The 20,374-nt window shown below is 47.1% G+C and overlaps 1 protein-coding gene across 1 annotated transcript in view; it reads right to left on the bottom strand.

Annotated features, from left to right (window-relative positions):
* The window catches only part of furina (furin (paired basic amino acid cleaving enzyme) a), a 123,177-nt gene that overhangs the window by 37,598 nt on the left and 65,205 nt on the right, over nt 1–20,374 (bottom strand). Inside the window, 4 exon segments of the mRNA XM_048262181.1 lie at nt 1,758–1,846; nt 12,950–13,026; nt 13,264–13,392; nt 17,541–17,636. Of these exon segments, the coding sequence (XP_048118138.1) occupies nt 1,758–1,846; nt 12,950–13,026; nt 13,264–13,392; nt 17,541–17,636 (391 nt within the window).

Here is a 20,374-nt window from a genome sequence, read left to right as displayed (position 1 = left end):
GGTCTGGGGTTCCATGTTCCATATGTGTTGTGCATGCATTACTTGAAAAGAACTAGCTCCAGTTAACAGTGAAGGTAACAAACTCTTAAAAATGTGAAAAACGTGAACTTGAAGAAGTGAAAATTGAACAATATGAACTATGAAAATTGAACAACTTGAAGCTACATCTATCAAGTGTGAACATGCTTCACAAAATATGGGAACAAATGGAACTAAACGTGCATTACGAATATAATCAGTGGGAGCCCTGTGCTTGTTTCCCTGCAACAAGAAGGTTCCATCAGGGGGTGATGGAAGACAGTGACAACCTCAGTGTGTTTGAAATGTCCAGTCGATTGCAATTTGGTCTTAGTTGCAGTCATTGCAGAAAACCCGGCCTCGCATAGATCTGAGGTGGGAAATGGTAGCAACGTTTTCAGTGCTTTTACGGCTATCTCGGGATATTCTGCTTTGGTTTTGATCCAAAAACCGCCAGAGAGGTTTCCTCATACACACTCACCGTCATTTGCAATTTGATCAACTGCTCTTCCTCTAAGCTGACAAGTTATGACTATTAGGGATATTGACAAATGGTTTGGACCCACTCATTGGTTTGCTGTGGATCTTTGGAGGATGGAAAGTAGCCTAACGCTCAAACTCATTTGAAAGCACAACAAGGTGATGGCGCACCAGCTGCAGAGAAAGGGCCCTGCCTCAGTCTCTCCCAAAACCCCCACTACTGTTTGGAACATATCAAATACACCCGTCCCCATTCGTCCCCACAAATCAAGCTTGGCTTTAAATGCAGCGACTTTATCTGCCAGTTTAAAGACGTCGTCATTCTCCCCTGTAGTGACAGGTTGAGGTAATTAAGCAACCCGAATATGCCACACAGGTAAGCGAGTTTTGGCACCTAGTCCTCATCACTAAAATGTGCAGCTGTGACTTTTTTTCTGTAAGAAATCTCTGCAGCAGCTCTCGAACACTCTGACCAGTGACCTGCTAAAGATGCTTGTTTTTTGTTGCTCATTCTAGCAGTTTAGCTAACTTCGTGTGACACTATACCATTAAGCCAAGAACTGATCAAGTGAAGTGAGCTGACCTGAGGCTTTTTTGGCGCTGAAGGCAATATGTAAAGTGTTGAAGGCGGGACAGACAGGCGTAAGAAAATAGACCTTGCAAAATGCAAATATGCGTGCAATCAAACAACTGCATATAGGCCTATGCCATGTAAAAACGTGACATTATTGCGAATTAAATTGAGTTTAGTTTGCATGCATTTTTTTAAAACTCATGTCGTAGGCTACGGCCCGGTTAGGAATGTCCCACGGCCCAGTACTGGGCCGCGGCCCGGTGGTTGGGGACCGCTGCTCTAGGCCACAGGGACAAGGACTGACTTGCTCAAGAACAGGGTACAGCAGGTGTGTGTTTGTGTGTGTGTTTGAGAGAGAGACAATGTGTGTGTGAGTGTGTGAGTCTGAGTGAATGAGTGAGTGATGTGGATGTGTGGATAAGTTGGGTATGTGTTTGGTATGGCTGTGTGTATGCTATGCTATGAGTGTGTGCTATGCTATGAGTGTGAGCGTGTGTGTGGATGTGTGTGTTGTGCTATGCTGAGTGTGAGCGTGTGTGTGGATGTGTGCGTTGTGCTAAGCTATGAGTGTGAGTGTGTATAGATGCTGCTGTGGTAGGCATGCTGGTGATGTGTTGTGTGTGTAGATGTGTGTGTTGTGCTATGCTATGAGTGTGAGCGTGTGTGTGGATGTGTTGTGTCTGACCTCCGATGCGGGCGTTGTAGGCCACTCCTACTCCACAGATGCCGTTATTGGCCACTGCAGCCACCTCTCCAGCACAGCGGGTCCCATGTCTGCCAAGAGAGAGAAACAAAAAACACATTCGGTTATTACCACAGCACACGCACACACACACACACACACACACACACACACACACACACACAGATCTGCCCAGGAAGACATCCATTTTCCCACCAAGTAGTTACAGGAACGTAGTTATAGGAACAGTCCACTTCAAAACAGTTCTACTAATGCTGCTTTCCAGTAGTCTCGTAAATCATCGTACACCCACCCATACAACATGTACGAATGAGTGGCTTTAGGAACGCCTTTCTCTCGAGCCACAAGGGGCATTAGCAGGAGGCTAGTCATTGTTATTGTTTTGTGCTACATGTAGCCTCTAGCTAAACGGCTTGAAAATAAATTGTTACATTGTACTGCAGGCAGAGCAAGACCGTGCAATGCATGAATTGGTGACCGGATTGAAGCAGCAATGTAATCTAGTGTGTAAGAGCATTACACCAACATTAACATGACCAACACAGTACATATGCAAAAAAAATGCATGTCATCTCATCTTAACTTTGGGCAGCCGTGTTTGTTAATAGGTCGATGCGTCCACCTCGGGGTACCCTCAAGTACTCCGAGGTAAAGTGGGCATGCCTGCCCAAAATGCCGCAAGAAAGCTGGGTAATTTACACTTTCCAACTCGGGCGGCGGATTTACGAGACAACCCGAAAGCACCATAACTAACACTCCCCCAAAACCGGTTTTGCCAATTGCATTCGCACTGGCCAAGTGGCCATAGGTACTGGTTGCCCATTCAATTTGGGTTGACAGTGGCCATGACTTATAAGTTGGACCAATCAACGTGGACCTAGGTCACCTAAGGGTTCCTATGCGGAAAAGGGAAAAGACCATGCCCTGAAGTAGGAGCTGAAGGAGTTACAGGAGCTGCGGTCAGAGGAACTTAATAATCCCCAAATTGGTCCGGTCAGAACACAAGAAAAAAGGGTTCTAGGAACATTATGTTCGAGGAACCGCAAAAATCCCTCTGGTGGAAAGGGACTGTCAACCAGGACCAACAGCACTAGGCTGAACACTGGCCACTTAACATTTACACAACGTCTCCATCTGTCTAAAGCCCAAAAAGGGTTCTAGGAATTCATCTATGAACACACACACACACACACACAAGTAAACAGTTTAGCTTACAGCACAATAGCAGTGTTGAGTGCTGACACAGACTGGACAAACACTCATAAACACACACACACACACAGAAAAAACACACTCACAGACACACCAACACACTGCAAGGACAGAAAGGACAGGCATTGTGCCATTCCACGAGCAAGCACACACACACACACACACACAAACAAACTCTCTCTCTCTCACACAAACTCCATTTCACATGCATGAACTCTCTCTCTCACACAAACTCCATTTCACATGCATACACACACACACACACACACACACACACACACACACACACACACCTCGTGCAGCAGGGGAGAACAGTCAGGTAGACATACAGTATTCCCCCAGAGAGTTCCATCATGACTCAGAGGGGGATCAGGAGAGAGAGAGAAAAGGGGGAGATAGAGGGGGTGGGGGGGAGGTATAGAGACAGAAAGAGAGAGAAAGGGGGAGATAGAGGGGGGGGGGGGGGTGGAGAGTTATAGAGACAGAGAGAGTGAGTGACCTTGACTTTTCGCCTGTGTGAGCAGAACAGAAGCTGCCAAGACCAGAGAGAATAGGATCACATGCTGCATTCAGGAGGACTGAAAGCTCAGAGAGAGAGAGAGAAAAAGAGAGAGAGAGAAAGAGAGAGAGAAAGAGAAAGAGAAAGAGAAAGAGAAAGAGAGAGAGAGAGAGAGAGACTGGGATGCAGGGAGCATAGTGCAAGTGTAACGCCTAGTAAATGTGATTTATTTATTCACAAAGCCCTTCTCATCCTGATGCACTGAGCCACACGGGGCTGAGCTGCTCTGATACAGCTCAGAGCTTCAGCGCTGCACAGCACACACGCACGCACGCACAAATACATCCAGCTCCACACAAACAAGCCACACCACACACAATGCCAGCTGTCGCTCAGGTTGGCAGAGCGAGGGCACACCTGTTGTAAGGCCCTGGCAGTGCCACCTTGCAGTGCCAACGCAGCACCATGGCACACTCTGGGATCATCGCTGGCACTCAGACCCAGCTCAGCCCAGCCCAGCTCAGTTTGCTTCTCCTGCAGATCCAGACCACCTGGGACTGGACACTGTACCCATAACCTCCCCTTGCTCCTGACTGCAGAGCTCTGCTGACGAGGCTTACATAGATGTGGGCAGGAGGTCAGCCAACCCTACGGCCCCTGGCCTCCACTTCACCTTCCACGGCCCCTGGCCTCCACTTCACCTCCCATGGGTCAGCGGACATGCTTACACCGATCTGCCGCTAGATTTCAAAGCAGGACAAAAAACGGCATAAAAAAAGAATCAGTCCAAGTCAAGGATAATCCCTCCATGGTCAGTCGCCACGGCGGCGGGAGGTCAAAGGTGAATATCACTGACCTCCATAGGAACACAACAACACAAGTCCCCCTTAACAAGCATCACGGGAAAGAGATTAGGTCCAAGCTCTGAGCTGAGGGACGGCTCTGGTGACTCCAACAAGGCTGGCACTGACTTTCTTAAGTACACTAAAAAGGGTCAACTGCCCGGTCAACTACACAGCGACCATTAATGATCTGTAATCTGCAATGATGCTTAAATCAATAAAGGAACAGAGTGGTCCACTGCAGCCTGCAGTCTCAGGCAAAGGAATGCAAATGCAAGACTGAAAAAAGAAGACAGCACCTTTTGGAGGCTTCTTCATTAGCTTGACTTAATGAGGTGCTCAAACAAGCACCCATATCAACATAAGCACACATAACACACACACACACACACACAAGCACTCGCACCACCTTAAAGTGGCCCCTAATGAAGCTACAGCATGACAGAATTATGCAACACATTTAGGATCTGCCAACACTTGTCTTTGTTCCATGGCTTGTAGTGGGGTGTGATGGATGTGTGTGTGTGTTGGGGGGCTTACAGCTGCAATGAGATACGGCTTTGGCAAAGAGCATTAAGATCAATTTATTGTGGGCCTCAGGCCAGGCCTCATGACCAGGCTCTTCAGGTTACACTGGCGCTAGGAACATGTACAGAGACTTCCCAACCACCACCAGCACCACCACCCCCCCCCACACACCCCCCACAGCTACCCAGCACCACCACCTACCCCCACAGCCACCCAGCACCCCCACAGCTACCCAGCACCCCCACCCACCCAGCACCACCACACACCCCCACCACACACCCCCACAGTGCTCCCTTATCACAGAGGAGAGGCCGCAGGACACGAAACCTCATCCTTTTATCTGCCCCTTTATAGTGAGATAGAATTTTATTCATCATAGAGTGTGTGTGTGTGTGTGTGTGTGTGTGTGTGTGTGTGTGTATATGAGATGACAGAGTCTGTGAGTGTGTGTAGATAGAAAGTGAGTACGTGCAAGAGATGCTTTGAAAAGAAGCAGGACCCATGCAGGCAGCCAACGTGGGTGAGACACAATAAGCTTCGGCTGAAGCATGTAGGACATTTGATCCAGCACTGAAGGCAAAAAGTGTGTGTGTGTGTGTGTCGTGTCATCTCATTTCTGTGTGTGTGGGACATACTTGTGTGTGTAGTCAGAAAGATAGACAGATGGGAGTGTGAGTTACAGACAGGCAGAGAAGAGAGGCTGTGACAAAATGACAAAAAGGGATGGAAACAAAGGACAGGGAAAGGAAGTGTGTGTGTGTGTGTGTGTGTGTGTGTGTGTGTGTGTGTGTGTGTGTGTGTGTGTGTGTGTGAGCGTGCATAAATCTTGCTTTACTACTTCCCTCAACTCTTATTTATTTCTCTTTATTTTTTTGTTCATTTTTTAAATTGCGTCTTTGAATCAATCACTCTAAAAAAAAAAACTTTCTGAATTACTTCAGAAGTTTTCAGCAACCATTGACTGTGGAAAATGGCAAATCATTCACTCATTGCAACAAACCCGAAGAGACAGTGCGAGTATGTGTGTGTGTGTGTGTGTGTGTGACTGCGTCTGCGGGAGTGTGTGTGTGTATGTGTGTGTGTGTCTGTGGGAGCATGTATGTGTGTGTGTGTGTGTGTGTGTGTGTCGTCTGGGAGTGTGTGTGTGTGTATGTGTGTGTCTGTGGGAGTATGTGTGTGTGTGACTGTGTCTGCGGGAGTGTGTGTGTGTATGTGTGTGTGTGTGTCTGTGGGAGTATGTGTGTGTGTGTGTGTGTGTGTGTGTGTGTGTGTGTGTGTGTGTGCCTATGTGAAAGAGAGAGGGAGCCAGAGAGAGGAAGAGGCAAAAGGGTTGATTAATGGCGTTAATAGCCACCCGTCAAGCTTGGATGTGTTTTGGTGATAGATCGCTCGACAGGTGCCTGGCACTGTGATCAGAGGAGAAAGGGAACAGACTGTGGCCCTGTTAACTCTTCCTCTTCAGTGAGCATCAACACCAGAGCTCCCAGCATCTTTGTACACACACACACACACACACACACACACACACAGGCTGAAGCACAAGTCTCATTGCCACATACAAACCCAACACTCACAGTTTTCACATTCAGAACAAACGATACTCACATCACACAGACAGACCTGCCAATCCTTCACAACAGATCGGGAAGCTCAAGGTCAATGCCATTCCATGGACTCGGAAGGCAGACATGAATCACAAATGGCGCAAACACAAATATTGCATAATAATCAAGAGGATTTATTTAAAACCTCACTTGAAAATCTCACTTAACACAAAAATGTCAGTCGTGGTTGCCCTTAGAATAAGAAATCCCTCCAACAAGAAGGTCACCATGCCCTGTTCAAAATGGACATAATAGGATCAGTATACTTTTTAATCAAGACAAGAGTATCCTCTCTTTGTGACGAAAAAAGGCAACACAGATCTCAGCATCTCAAAATGCCCACGACACCCTGGGGCCCTTCTCGACATCTACCACTTCCTCTTCTTATGACCTATTCCTTTAACATCTGAAACACCACGCCAGCATTCAGAGAGAGAGAAGACACGTTTGATCTTCAAAACAAAGCCTCCATCTGTTTTGGCTGGACAAAGAACAACAGAGAAGTGTTGTCACTAAACACATAGAAGCGAGGCACACTGCCTTCTTCACAAAAGATCGATCTGATAAGAGAATCAGGAGGCAGTGACGACTTAAAGCAGGAATTAACCAAATAACACTGTGGAGAGCAAGAACATTTGTGTTTGCCTGTAGGGCCAGATCTAATCTCAAGACCTCGACTAAGGCCTACATCCTTGTACATGCCTCAACTGAAAACAAAACGCCCAGGCTCAAAAAAAGCTGTACAGCTAACAGCCAGTGTCTGGATCTACAGATTTACGGAAACCAAAAAAATCTAAATGACAGAACACTAGGTTAAATACTGATAGACAACATGCATATGGTGCATACAGTATAGGTTTTTTTTCCAATGATTCATGGGCAACTGGTGGAACCCTACAGACACAGACTACAGACAGTTCATGAGTTCAGACACTCCATTCATCTGTATGACTGGCATGATCTATACATATCTGTCCTTTGCAATAATACTGACTAAAAGGCAACACTTGGATGCTGGAGCCCAGAGGGATCCTCACAGTTTACAGAAGCGGAGTGGGAACCATAGCAAATATTAACTGAGGAATATCAAGAAATGGGTTTCACTGATATGGGACCAAGGAAAAAAATGTGACAGTCTTACAGAAACACCCTTAGACAAGCCTCTTCTGCACGGAGACAAGTTCCAAGTCTCCGTGCAGCATGCAGCTTAAAAAGTGCAGTCTCTTCAGGAAACCCAAAACTCTAATCCTGGAAACACATATGGCCTCACTATGGCAAAATTCACATTTCCATGAAAACTGATTATATAAACAAATAAATCCAAGAATTGCCCAGTTAGCGTAAAAATAAACAGTGCATATGAAAATGCATCCCAGCGGTTGGCAAGGGCTGCCTGTCAAACATGGAAACAAACAAACAAACCCCCAAACGCCCTCTTCCATCTATGTCAATGTTGGGGTATAAAGACATCAGTGTGGCAGTGCCCTCATTAGGGGGAAGATGGCTGAGCCTGTCATTGCTGATGTGGCACGTTGGCAGGCACTCTTGTGCCAGGGTGATGTCTGACTGGTGGCAGGCCGGGGCTCGGCGCTGGCGGAATGCTGCCTGTGACGGGTCACGTCGTGACCTGACAGGCGCCCTGCCAACCTGTGGTGGGTCCATCTCTGTCTCCGCGGTGATGGCACGGCATGAGGTGGGACAGGAGAGAGGACAGGAATGGGTAGGGTGATCTGTGCAGACAGCATGGGAGAAGCAGCACAGGGAAAAGACGAGAATGACTAGAGCAGCAAGATGGCAAGAAAGAGTTCAAAGATGGAAAAGGAAGAGCTGTGAAGGGGATGTAGGAGCTCAAACTAAGGAGGAGGCTGTTGCTGGCGGAAAAAAGTGAGAAGCGTCCAAACGTGACCAAAAACAGCAAGAGCACAGTTGTAAAAAAAGATGAAGGATGAAAGGTTAACCTGACAGCTCTCCTTAAAAGAGAGTTTAACTCGACATCTAGATGAAAGGTTAGCCTGCCCTCTCTCTTTACTCAGTGTTTAACACCACTCCTGAGCTCTCGGTACTCTGCTCAAAATCCCTCGGCAGAAATCCTGGGCAAGAGGCATGGACAAAAGGTCATAAGGGAGAGAGTGGCAAAAAGTCATCTTGCTAAAAGTCCTTGAGAACTTGGGGAGTTCAGCAGCCCTTTTACTGGACGCTGGCAGAAGTAGGATTAGTGGCGTAGAGCATGAAGCGCTCAAAGGCCCTGGCGTGCCGCCTCCTGACCGTCAACAGGGGGTGCCATGGGCAGCTGAAGTGCTGCTTGCTACCTCGCCCATACATTAGGAACGGTGGGAGTTAGCGCTCATCTTAAAGTGGATTAGCACGTCTCCTGGCAGGCTTAGCAAGAAGACCAAGGGAAAACGGTCTTACGGGAAGACCCTCAGAGGTAGTTACCACAGCGGAGGGGATTGTGGAAGAATGTGAACCGAGGCTTACTTGACAGCGATAGGATAGAATAGTGGGGGTGGACCTCTCATCTTGTCTTCAGAGACCAGCAGCACCCCAAAGGGGCTATAAGCTTGTTCATACCGTCAAAGCCTGCCAGCTGGGCACGGAACACTGCAAGCAATTCCGAGGAGGCAAGTTAGGAATGCAGAGAGGAACCCAAGAGTGAAATGATGAGTAAAATACGTATTATATATAAGCATATAATATCAGCCCTCTTGACGTCTTTGCTTCATTTGTGGCATCTTAGAGGTTCCAAGGTTACAACGGGATTTGACAGAACACGGCCTCATCATCACGGAGTAGTTCACCTCCCATGAGGTCGCTGTGAAAGGTCAAGTCAGGTCAACTGGAGTGAGCTCTGAGCTTCATCACGCTTCGCCGAGCACCCCAATCAAAGGCCATTATTCTGGAAGTTTCCACTTGTTCGGAGCCAACTTCAAAAGCAGCCGGTCTCCTGCCTATTAGACAGCCTCGGGGTTGCAGGGTCAAGCTCAAATGATCCGCAATTATCATTGTGACCATGGCAACACCACTCATCTCATCCTTGTTTGATTTTTTTTTTTCCACTCTTGCCTAGTAGGGTCCAGAGAGATCGAGAGAATACACAACTTCTAATATCAGGAGGTTAATTGGGGATGGCATGGGTCTTGACGTGCCTTAGCTCCTCTCAGTAGTAATTACAATAGGATTGAGGTCTTGCTGGTTTCAAGAAGCTGAGATGGATGAATGTGAGGTCCTTATTCTCCATCCCAAGCTGTGGGATGATTTATCATCTACACTTAACACTATCGACTGAAATGATGGTGCAGATTAGTCCCAGCCTCTGCTGGATGGGCAGATTAGGGGGGGGGGGACTACTCTTGGCTTGGCTGCTGTAGACTTTCCCCATGAAAACGCAGCATAAAAAGTTGCATCCGGAGTAACTCACAAGCTTTTGCCAGGTGATGTAGACCAGATACAACTGCATATCCGTATCTGTACTTGTAAATCACCTGGAGTTGAAAAACATCAGAAGTTATAACTCAATAGTGTGAGTTTGTGTCTGTGTGTGTGTCGCCACTTCAATACATTCTTGTTGCCTCTTTGTCTGCAGTTCTGGTTGCAGTTCCCAGGAGGATATTTGAGCAAAAAATCATTTGCATGTTTCAGACATTCTGAAACACTTGCGCTCTGTTTGCTGAGGGAACAGAGAGAGGACTGGTCTCGGAGCACGGAGAAAATATTTGAGAAGACACCAATAGCAGGGGTGATGCGCGTCTGTAAACACGTCGCTTCTTCACGTCCGGATGGCGAGCCGGATGGGAGAGATGGATATGTCAGGGTTGTGCGCCTCAGGAGAAGCTGCTGTTCTGTGGAAACGAGCACTGAAACCAAGCGGGACGTCAGGCGTGCAGGGGACATGGGAGGGGGCAGGTAAATAGGAGATCACCTTGGGCAAACAGCAGCACATGAATGGCCATATTGCTAAGGTAAAACTCTTACTAGTGCCCGGGAAGAAAGAGTCCTTTATGGGGCAGCCAACAGAGATGGGCTTATGTAGCCCCTGAGCCGGGTCTTTATCCAGGCTCTGGCCTGCCAGCAGGTTTATAGCGGATGGATGGAGAACGAAAACACACACACATACTCAGAGACACACACAGCACAAGAGCTGTGTATTCACAGAGACACACATACGCTCAAACAAATACATGCAAATACATTCACAGACACATACGCGCACTCAAGTAAACACCTGCTCACTCTTTCCGACAAAGTCACCTACTCTCAGACCCCCACACACACACACAGACCCACACACACATTTTGAAGGGTTCCTAGACAAGCTGGTGGAGAGGAGATAAGCAGTGGGGGTGAGGAGGTTGGTGTGGGAGGTATTACTGAGTTTCTTATATTCTCTGGGTGAATTCAGCTCAATTCTGTTACACCAAGACAAAAATGTACAAGACAAAAATGTACAGACATACACAAACACTAGTGTGCAGGAGCACACCAAAAGCACACACACACACACACACACACACACACACACACACACACACACCTCTTATCAAACCCAGAAGAAAAGATAACTATATTATTTTCTTATCACAGTAGAGCTTCGGCTGCAGATGAACAGACTGAAGTTAATACTTTAGGTGTATCTTGCTGAGTATTTACTTTTTAATCCAAAATAACTTGCAGGGAGGGGAAAAAGACACCCTATATAAAAAATAAAAATAAACTCTAAACTGCTAAAATGGGCCAAGTGCACACAGTGGCCCTCCCACTGCAGTGTGTGATGGTGCTGTTTGCTCCCATTTAGACGGAGCGGGCGGCGCGGGCGTCTGGTCTGGCTCTGCATGGTGCTGTCCAATGAGCCGCATCTCCGCTTCAACTACAGCCCCCTCCACAGCGGATGAACGAGCAGTGAACAGGGGCCTCTTCTCAGAGCAGTATGGTGGTTACATGGCGGCTTTCTTTACCTCCAAATCTCTCTTCTCATCCTGCTTTCAGTGCTGCCTCCCTCTCTTTCTCTCCCTCTTTCTCCCTCTCCCTTTGCCAGCCTTCTATATTTCACACCAAGAACGATAACGATAACGATAACTATAACCATAACGATAAAAGCGTTCACACTGAACAACGATAAACAAAGTCTCTCCTTGTGTTAATAAATGTGACGGCTAAAATTCGATGGGTTCTGATTGGCTTTTAGCATTTTATCGTTGTGAAAATCGCTCTGAAAGTGATCCCCAACGATATCGTTCTTCATGTCGTTATCGTTATAGTTTGTGTGAACGTCGTCATTCATATTAACAAGAACGATATTTATTTATAGTTATCGTTATCGTTCTTGGTGTGAATGGGCCTTTAGCCCGAGTTTATCTCTCTTCCCCAATCACTTTCTCTCTTCTTCCTGCTAATTCTTTCTCTGCCACCCTCCCTGTCCCTAGGCTGTGGGGTTCATCAATTTGCCAACCAAAAAGAGAGGGCAGCCCTGGCTTCATGGACTACAAAGTCGTACCATTCGGGGCTGAGGGACCTTTGATTCCTGGTCGTCGGCATTTTCTAAGCCTTTCTGCTTGTCATTACTAATCATGGTTAGCCTGGAGATGAAATAAAAAGCCTTCTGGCCCGCGTCCCCCCTCCAACAGATTGGTGAGAAAATCCAAAATTAAAGTGAGTCCGAGCGAAACGGGCCTCTTCCTTTTAGAAGCGACACAAAGCCCTCCTCACAGGCAGCAACGGCTTGTGTCGGATCAGAGCCACCACTCTTAATTCGGACCTGTTTACCATCAGGGTTCTGATCATCCTTAACGCATACAATCTGTTCTGCATTTCCAACAATAAAGCAGCTTTCTTCCTAAACAAGCGTAATCCTCCTCAGATTTACCCGCCCTTAAGTAGGCCATACAAAAATGCCCAGCGGATGCGCTGAAAAATTTAGGGCTGTTGAGGAGAGAGAGGGAGGTTTGGACTTGCACTAAAAGCTGCAGTGTGTGTGCGTGTGTGTGTGTGGTGCGTAGCCTTCATCTCCCTTCAAAAAGAGGGAGGGGAGCAACACTTCTCATATGAGGAGATCCATGGTTCCATTTAATTTTGTAGTTATTTGAATCAGACGAATCACAACACCCATTACTGCTGTACCATGGCTCTACTCAGCCTGTGTGTGTGTGTGTGTGTGTGTGTGTGTGTGTGTGTGTGTGTTGAGAGAGAGCGGGGAAAGGGGCTCTTCTGAGGGGATATTTAACTCAACACAGAGACACTGGCCAAGAGGAAAAGCTGATCACTGCAATATTAAAAGCATGGCGCAGAATCACACACGCGTAATTATTAACAGCTCCAGAATGGCTGTCTGTGTGGAGAACTGCAACACCGTGCCAGAGAGCCTGATGAGCCAGACTCCATGTTCTTTAGGAGTTTAAAAAGAGAATTTCAGCTGTAATGCAATTCAGATATTTCTAGGACTTTCTTTCTAAACATTTGGGGAATGCTGTGATCAGAACTAAAAGGGACCTGTACCTGTTGTCGTTGAGCTGTGTGTATCTTGGCTGGGGGTCCGAGTCCCCGTCATTCACATCATAACTGGCATCAGGATCCTACACATCACCGCAAAAAGACACAGAAACATTCCAACTGGGAATTAACTCCCACTGACTTCCCAATGGCATGGAAATACAACTCTAACAGGATGAGGAGCTGGTTGTCTTGGAAACTCGGATTCTAATATGCTAATTAAAAGAACCGAATAATTTGATTTTATCTACGTCTTTGGTGTCGTCAAGTGATGGAAAATCAGCAGGACATTAAGAGGCTCTGGTGGTTGCAATGCTCACATAGTTCTGGATGAGGTCAGGGTGGTTCTTCTCAATGCCGTCGTCAAGGATGGAGATGACGACCCCTTTCCCTGTGAAGCCCTGCTCCCAGGCACCTTTTGCATTCAGGTCATGATGGTTGGGATTGTACTATTGGAATAAAGGAGAGGGAAATACACATCACATTATATTGCATTTGGGGTGTGTTGGTTCAGATTGTATGGAAATAATCGAGGGCTAAACATTATGTCATATTATACTGCAGTTATGACCTTCATTATCAGTATTCAAAAACATTTTGTCACAGATCCCTTATGCAATGTGTGTGTGTGTGTGTGTGTATATATGTGTGTGCATGCATGGGAACAGGGACTTCAAAAGCACAATGCATTTTCCAGTTTGTACACCACGGTAACTTTTTAATCACAAGAACAATAAGAAACATCAATGATTAACGTTGACGCACACTGCTGCTTGTGCTGCTGGCACTACGGAGTGTTCTGATTAGCAAAGGGAGGCTTGCGCATGCATAATACGAGCGCTTCACAGTTTTACATCAGCTGCCATTCCACCTCAGTGCCTCACCTCTACTCTACTCCTGAGGAAAGGACAAAGTCAAACAACTTGGCCTCAGGCACAAATACACCCCCTGACATCACACGGTGAACTACTGCAATTGGAGAGTCCAAACAAAACAACAAAAAATGTAATGTACAAAACCACAGTAGACCCACGCAAACTACACACCCGACCTCACAATGCCCTGGTCCCCAGAGCCTATGCAACTCTAGTGGTTGTAACCTCTTGCTATGTGAGAGCAGCTCCTTCATTCACAGTCTGCTGGAGAAGACACTACTTTTTCATGGCCTGAGTGTTTTTGGGACATGACCTCTCCCTCTGTGTCTAAATGTGGCAGCAGAGGTGGGCGTCTTGGCAGACAACAGAACTGATGACTGGCATGGTTTGTGCCCTCTCCCTGACCACGCCACGTCCACCCCAATCCCAAAAAAACAAGGACGCAGCACACCCCAAACAGGTGTGGACGGGGTGTGTGGAGGTGGACGCAGCACACCCCAAACAGTGTGGGAAGGGTGGAGGTGGACACCACACACCACTCCACCCAGATCTCTAAGAGCTCATGTTTTAGGTTGTGCAGAGAATAGGACTACACGCCTTAGGTCCTTTCTTTGTCATCCTCTTGGTATTAAATTGCTGAAGCTGACCTTTGAGTCAAGCATCAGGTCTCAAGTGTCTACAAAAGGCATTTTTTTCCCCATTTTCTTTCCTATAATACCAAGACATTCTGTCCGTGCTCCATGCATCGATGACAGATTACACTGTACTTCTGAAAACAGATGTATGGAGAGTGGACTCATTTTTGCAGCATGAAGTGAATCTAACAACCTCTGCTCTTATGCACGGTACACAGAGCTGTGAGACTCGTCATAAAACATGCCTCCATTCTCCGACCCCAACTTTGGCAACTGCGACTACAGGATTGGCGCTGTGTATAGCAGCAGGGACATAAATATTAAACACTCACTCACTACCGCTGAGCTAATTAACTCCCTCATCAGCCAGAACACAAAAGTACACTTCTGACAGATTTTAGAGCCGTTCCTCAGAATAGTTAGCCTAGAAATCTAGACGCGCCCCTAGTGGCAGCAAATTACATTTGCTGCCAGGGCTAGTCTAGCAACTCTCCATTGGCTTGTGAGCTCCAGAAATCGAAACTTAATCAGGGCATTGAAATCGTGTATAGAGTCGTTTGGTGGGCTTAACATAATGATTGATGGCAGAGTTGCAACGGTTTGGCTTGAATTCTCTGCTACTTGAAAACAAATATCCTATTGCGTGCAGAGGGAATTTGAAAGACAACTGATTATCCCGCCCCTCGGACTGAGCACTGCGAACGGTGAGTGCCCAGACCCTACATTTTAATGTGGGTCTGGCTCGCCAGGCTACAGAATAGTGCCTTGAAGCCTATAATGTGCTTGTTTCAAAGGTACACCTCAAAAAGCGTATGAGCGCTAACCAACGTAAAGCGGCGGGTCTCATTTGCGGACATTTCAGAAAGCTTCTCCAAATTAATGTACTCCAAATTTGTGTTCGCACAGTAAAGGGATTACACACTCTATAAAATCCCTATTGCATGTCATTTTAGAGATATTTTAATTGGGTCTCTAGTTAAACATTCCTTTTGCGAGCTCCGGCATTTTAGGAGGATAAAAACGGCCAGATGTGTCATTTTATGCGGCTGTCTAATAGGGCTACATCTTAAATGCAGAAATGAAAACATGAGGACTAGCAGAATGATGAACGGCTGGCTCCGTGCGTCATGCCAACCACACACACAAACACACAACACACACATACATATTATTACTGGTTGTGTGGAATCTTGTGCGCCAGATGTGCGCCCATCGATTTGTTTTGCCAAAACATGTGCGAGCAAGAAGTTAAAAAAATGGGGCAATGCAGCTACAGGGTAAATCTGCTTTGGACTGTCGCGTTAGTTTCTCTCTCCAGCCCAATCACTGGGATTCAAGCTTTAATAAGGGCCAATCTCAGCAGAGCGGATACAAAGTGAGGTCTCGCATTGAACTCCATAAGAGCGCCTAACAAAGAACATTGAACTCTATAAGAGCGCCTAACAAAGAACATAGAACTCTATAAGAGCGCCTAACAAAGAACATCGAACTCTATAAGAGCGCCTAACAAAGAACATAGAACTCTATAAGAGCGCCTAACAAAGAACATCGAACTCTATAAGAGCGCCTAACAAAGAACATAGAACTCTATAAGAGCGCCTAACAAAGAACATAGAACTCCATAAGAGCGCCTAACAAAGAACATAGAACTCCATAAGAGCGCCTAACAAGGAACATAGAACTCCATAAGAGCGCCTAACAAAGAACATAGAACTCCATAAGAGCGCCTAACAAGGAACATAGAACTCCATAAGAGCGCCTAACAAAGAACATAGAACTCCATAAGAGCGCCTAACAAAGAAGGTCTTTCCAGAAGGGCTGGTAACAGTTTTCCTCTGAACATCCCAAGCACATTTTCCACGAGGCTGTTAAAATGTGAATTTCTCGTGGACTTTATGTGTCTCTGTACACAGAAATGTTGGCATGCTGTTGACTAAACAAATGGCCATTCTGTGGGAAACCCATTTAGGCCAGTGTGCGTTTTCATTAGCACATCAGTGATGAACGCTTGCTGATAACCGGCTGCCTGGCCCAAACTGCAGTGGTGGCGTGGGACGAGCACATCATCACCTTGATGAAACACATCGCATCACATTGCATCACGGAAACGGTGCCGGCGACATTTCCATCTCGTAATGGTGAGTGGCGACTCGAAAACCACGGCAACGAACTTCCTTTCCCCTCCGCGCCAAATGATATTTTCAGGGTTGTTATTGTTTTGATTTATTTCTTAATCATCCTTTCTCTATTCACATTTTTATTTATTTATTTATGTTGCGTTTCCAGGAGCAGGGTGGTGGGCCGTCAGATGCTGTCTGGCTGACTCCGCTAATGAGTTCACTTCCGTCTTACATAATTGCCGCATTAACAGGGGCCAAATTGAACAGACCCTTGCGCACTCAAACAGAACTGAGAATAACAAAGCAACAAAAAAAAGCCAATCATGCGCAGAGATGGTAGGGGGTGGGCCTTCATCATTAAAATGGGAAGAAAGAAAGCAACTCTGGCCATTTTTAATGAAAAGAAAGAGAAAGAGCAGGAAAGAGACTGAGAGTGTAATCTCTGGAAATTAACTGTGTGTGTGTGTGTGTGTGTGTGTGTGGGGGGGAGTCCTAAAAGCACTGGAGCTTGGTTCCTAAACAGGCTTCAGAAGCCAGTGGGGTCAGCAGCAGGCTTTTCCTGAGTGATGTAATCACTGCCCTTGTGTTCCAGGGGGACGTGACTCATCGGGGGACAGTTTAGAGTTCAAGGAAGCAGGCAGCGTCACAAATGTCTGGGCAATCATGTGACTTAAGATATGAATAATAAGCACGCAGGGGTGGGGGAGAGGAGGGTGAAGGCTAAAGCCTAATTATCAGGTGACTAATATAATTATGGAGACTACTGGCACCACCCCAGCAGCAGAAAGAGAGCTGCACTCCCCTAGAGCTGCCTCCTGTTCAACACCTTTGCACTCACGTATGAGGATAATGGCATGCAAGTGCAGGCAGTTCTGGCATGATGAAGTGTCTTAATATGGGCGTAGTGTTTGAGCATGGTGAGGTTGTCATAGAGAAGCAGACTTGCTTAAGACCGACTCCCACTCACCAGGTACCACTGCTGGCCAAACTTGGGGTCTGACGGATCCGAGTAGATGTCCCTCTTCACCCGCTGCTTCAGCACCTGCTGTTCCACCCACGTCACCTAAAACACACGCGTGCACACACACACACACACAGAAAAAGAGAGAAGAGAGAGCACCACATGGATAAATTAAGGCAGGTTTAATAATCAGATGACACTCAGGAGGAGGCGAAGAGTGGCCTCCAGCTAGTCTTTAGCGTCCAATATTGCCACCCCCCCCCCCCTCCCCCAATCACCGTGGCTACTAATGGATGAGCCCGCGGCCTGCCCACGGTAAGTATTTTGTGTAAGAGACGGTTATGGGGGGAGAACAGAATGGCGATGACCCGAAATGAGGGGACGGCATCCAAAAAGGAGAGGAAGTTAAAAAACCCTGACAGAATTCAATTATTGAAATCAGAGATTAAAAAGGGGTGGAGGTGGGGAGGGAGGGGTGGGGGAGGAGGGGAGGGGAGTAAAGATGCCTCCTCGGCAGTTCCCCTGTGTGGGAGTAAGGGGGAGGGAGAGGAGGAGATATAGAGAGAGGAAGAGAAAGGGAGGGGGAGAGAGAGAGATGGAGGACGTGGAAAATTGATGGCAGGAATGGGAGACTAATTAAACTGTTAGATGAGGGCAGATAGCGGACCACACACACGTACAAATGCGTGCACACACACACACACACACACACACACACACACACTCTCCAGCCTTACTCTCCCTCATTCACACACACTCTTGCCATCTTCACTCTCTCTCTCACACACACACACACACACACACACACACTCTCTCCAGCCTTACTCTCCCTCATTCACACACACTCTTGCCATCTTCACTCTCTCTCTCTCTCTCACACACACACACACTTTGTCCTCTCACTCTCCTCATCTCTCTCTGTCCCGCTGCTGTTCACCAGAAATGAGCGAGATAACGGCGCTGTAGTGTAGTGTGTGTGTGTGTGTGTGTGTGTGTGTGTGGGGATGGGGGGGGGGGTGTGATCAGGCCTTTCGCTTTCTATGCAGAAGCAGGACAGCGAGCCGACTGATGCAGAGCACCACAGCATCACACTTCTACCAGGCAAGCAGTGCACTGCCTCAGCAGCCGCATCCATACGCATGGTGCTTAAATGACCATTCTGTATCAGAGGGTCAGAGCTCCGTGAACATCTAGTCAGTACCAGCTCTATACTCACTGATCCACACTCATCTAGTCAGTACCAGCTCTATACTCACTGATCCACACTCATCTAGTCAGTACCAGCTCTATACTCACTGATCCACACTCATCTAGTCAGTACCAGCTCTATACTCACTGATCCACACATCTAGTCAGTACCAGCTCTATACTCACTGATCCACACTCATCTAGTCAGTATCAACTCTATACTCACTGATCCACACTCATCTAGTCAGTATCAACTCTATACTCACTGATCCACACTCATCCATAATCATACATTCCGCCCATCAGAGTCAAGCAAGGGCTTACAGAACTCTCACCCAGTCAGCAACACAAAAAGAGTTCAGCATTCAATTCCATACAGTCCAGCATCTGCCTACAGCATATAAAAACACAGAATCTGACTGCTAGTGCAAACCCAACATCAGAGAGCTGTTGCTGCAATGGCTGCTGCATGATCTCCAGCGATGTTACTCTCGTAATCCAGCAGCCCACAGGCTGCCCACAGGTCAAATCCACTCCAGTCCACTCCACAGACAGAGGCAGCACTGAATGAGACCTACAGGAACTGGTGAACTCCAACCAGTCAGTCTGCTGTTGGTGCATTTTCTGAGCCTTCCTGAGGAGCTCAGTGGGAGGTATTACAAACACACCACTTTTCACATTCCTTGCCGCTTCGCGAGCTTGCTCAAGGTAACTCTGTTTGCACACAGAGGTTACAAGAGGTTATGTCCCCACCTCCAGAAAATGGAGAAAAATCCCTCTGAAGAGAAAATAAAGGTCAACTGATAAAAGAGTACAAAGTAAGCCAACCGACGGAGGGTCCAACTGACGGTCCGACTGGGTCATCAAAGACCCTGTTAGAACATGGGTGTCGTAAATACAGCACCTGCCCGGCAGTTCAATCGCACGCATGCATCATGATACATTAATTCCCCCTGAAGGGTACTGTGAGGATGATGGATGTTTGCGACGATTTGAGCAGCTGTTGCCACGGTGAGCGCCTGTCAAAACAACTGAGGGGGGAGATTTAGAGACTGGCAGGAGTGTGGGCAGCCCCGGAGCTCGTCAAAGCCCCCCATCCGGACCCGGCTGATAGGTGGCTGCCTGACTCAGTCGAGTCGCGGGGGAACAGTGAAAATAATCATCTTCGGGAAAAGCGGGCTTCTAATAAGGAGCCAGACAACCTGGTGAAACGTCATGCTGTTTTTAATCAAGCCATTAAATCACTCGGAGCCTGACAGTGACAGCGCTAGACCGCTTTATAGTCTGAAACATGTATGTAAAACCACCATACTCACAGAGGAATGTCAAAAATGCATGTGTGCCTCTAACTGTAAACACATTTTGATTGACTAAGAATGCAGACAAGACAGCTAGCTAACACAACAGTCATTTTGCTGTCATTCCCCCAGCCGGATTCTCATGCACAAAAATGAATAATGGAAGTCCACACTGAATACTAATAAGCTCTACGGCTATCCAGACACAGCTGTCTAAATGGGTGATTTAGTAAAATACACTGCTGACAGTTCAAATGGGCCTCAGAACGCTAGTCTGCTACAGAGCGGCGTACAGGTTCTGTGGAACAACAGATGCATCAGTCAGCCTTCCAGGAATGCAGGCCAGAGGCCCCT

Source organism: Alosa alosa, chromosome 14 (genome assembly GCF_017589495.1).
Source record: "Alosa alosa isolate M-15738 ecotype Scorff River chromosome 14, AALO_Geno_1.1, whole genome shotgun sequence".
Lineage (NCBI taxonomy): Eukaryota > Metazoa > Chordata > Actinopteri > Clupeiformes > Clupeidae > Alosa > Alosa alosa.
The sequence above is the reverse complement of the archived record's forward strand: the minus strand, read 5'-3'. Positions and strand labels throughout refer to the sequence as shown.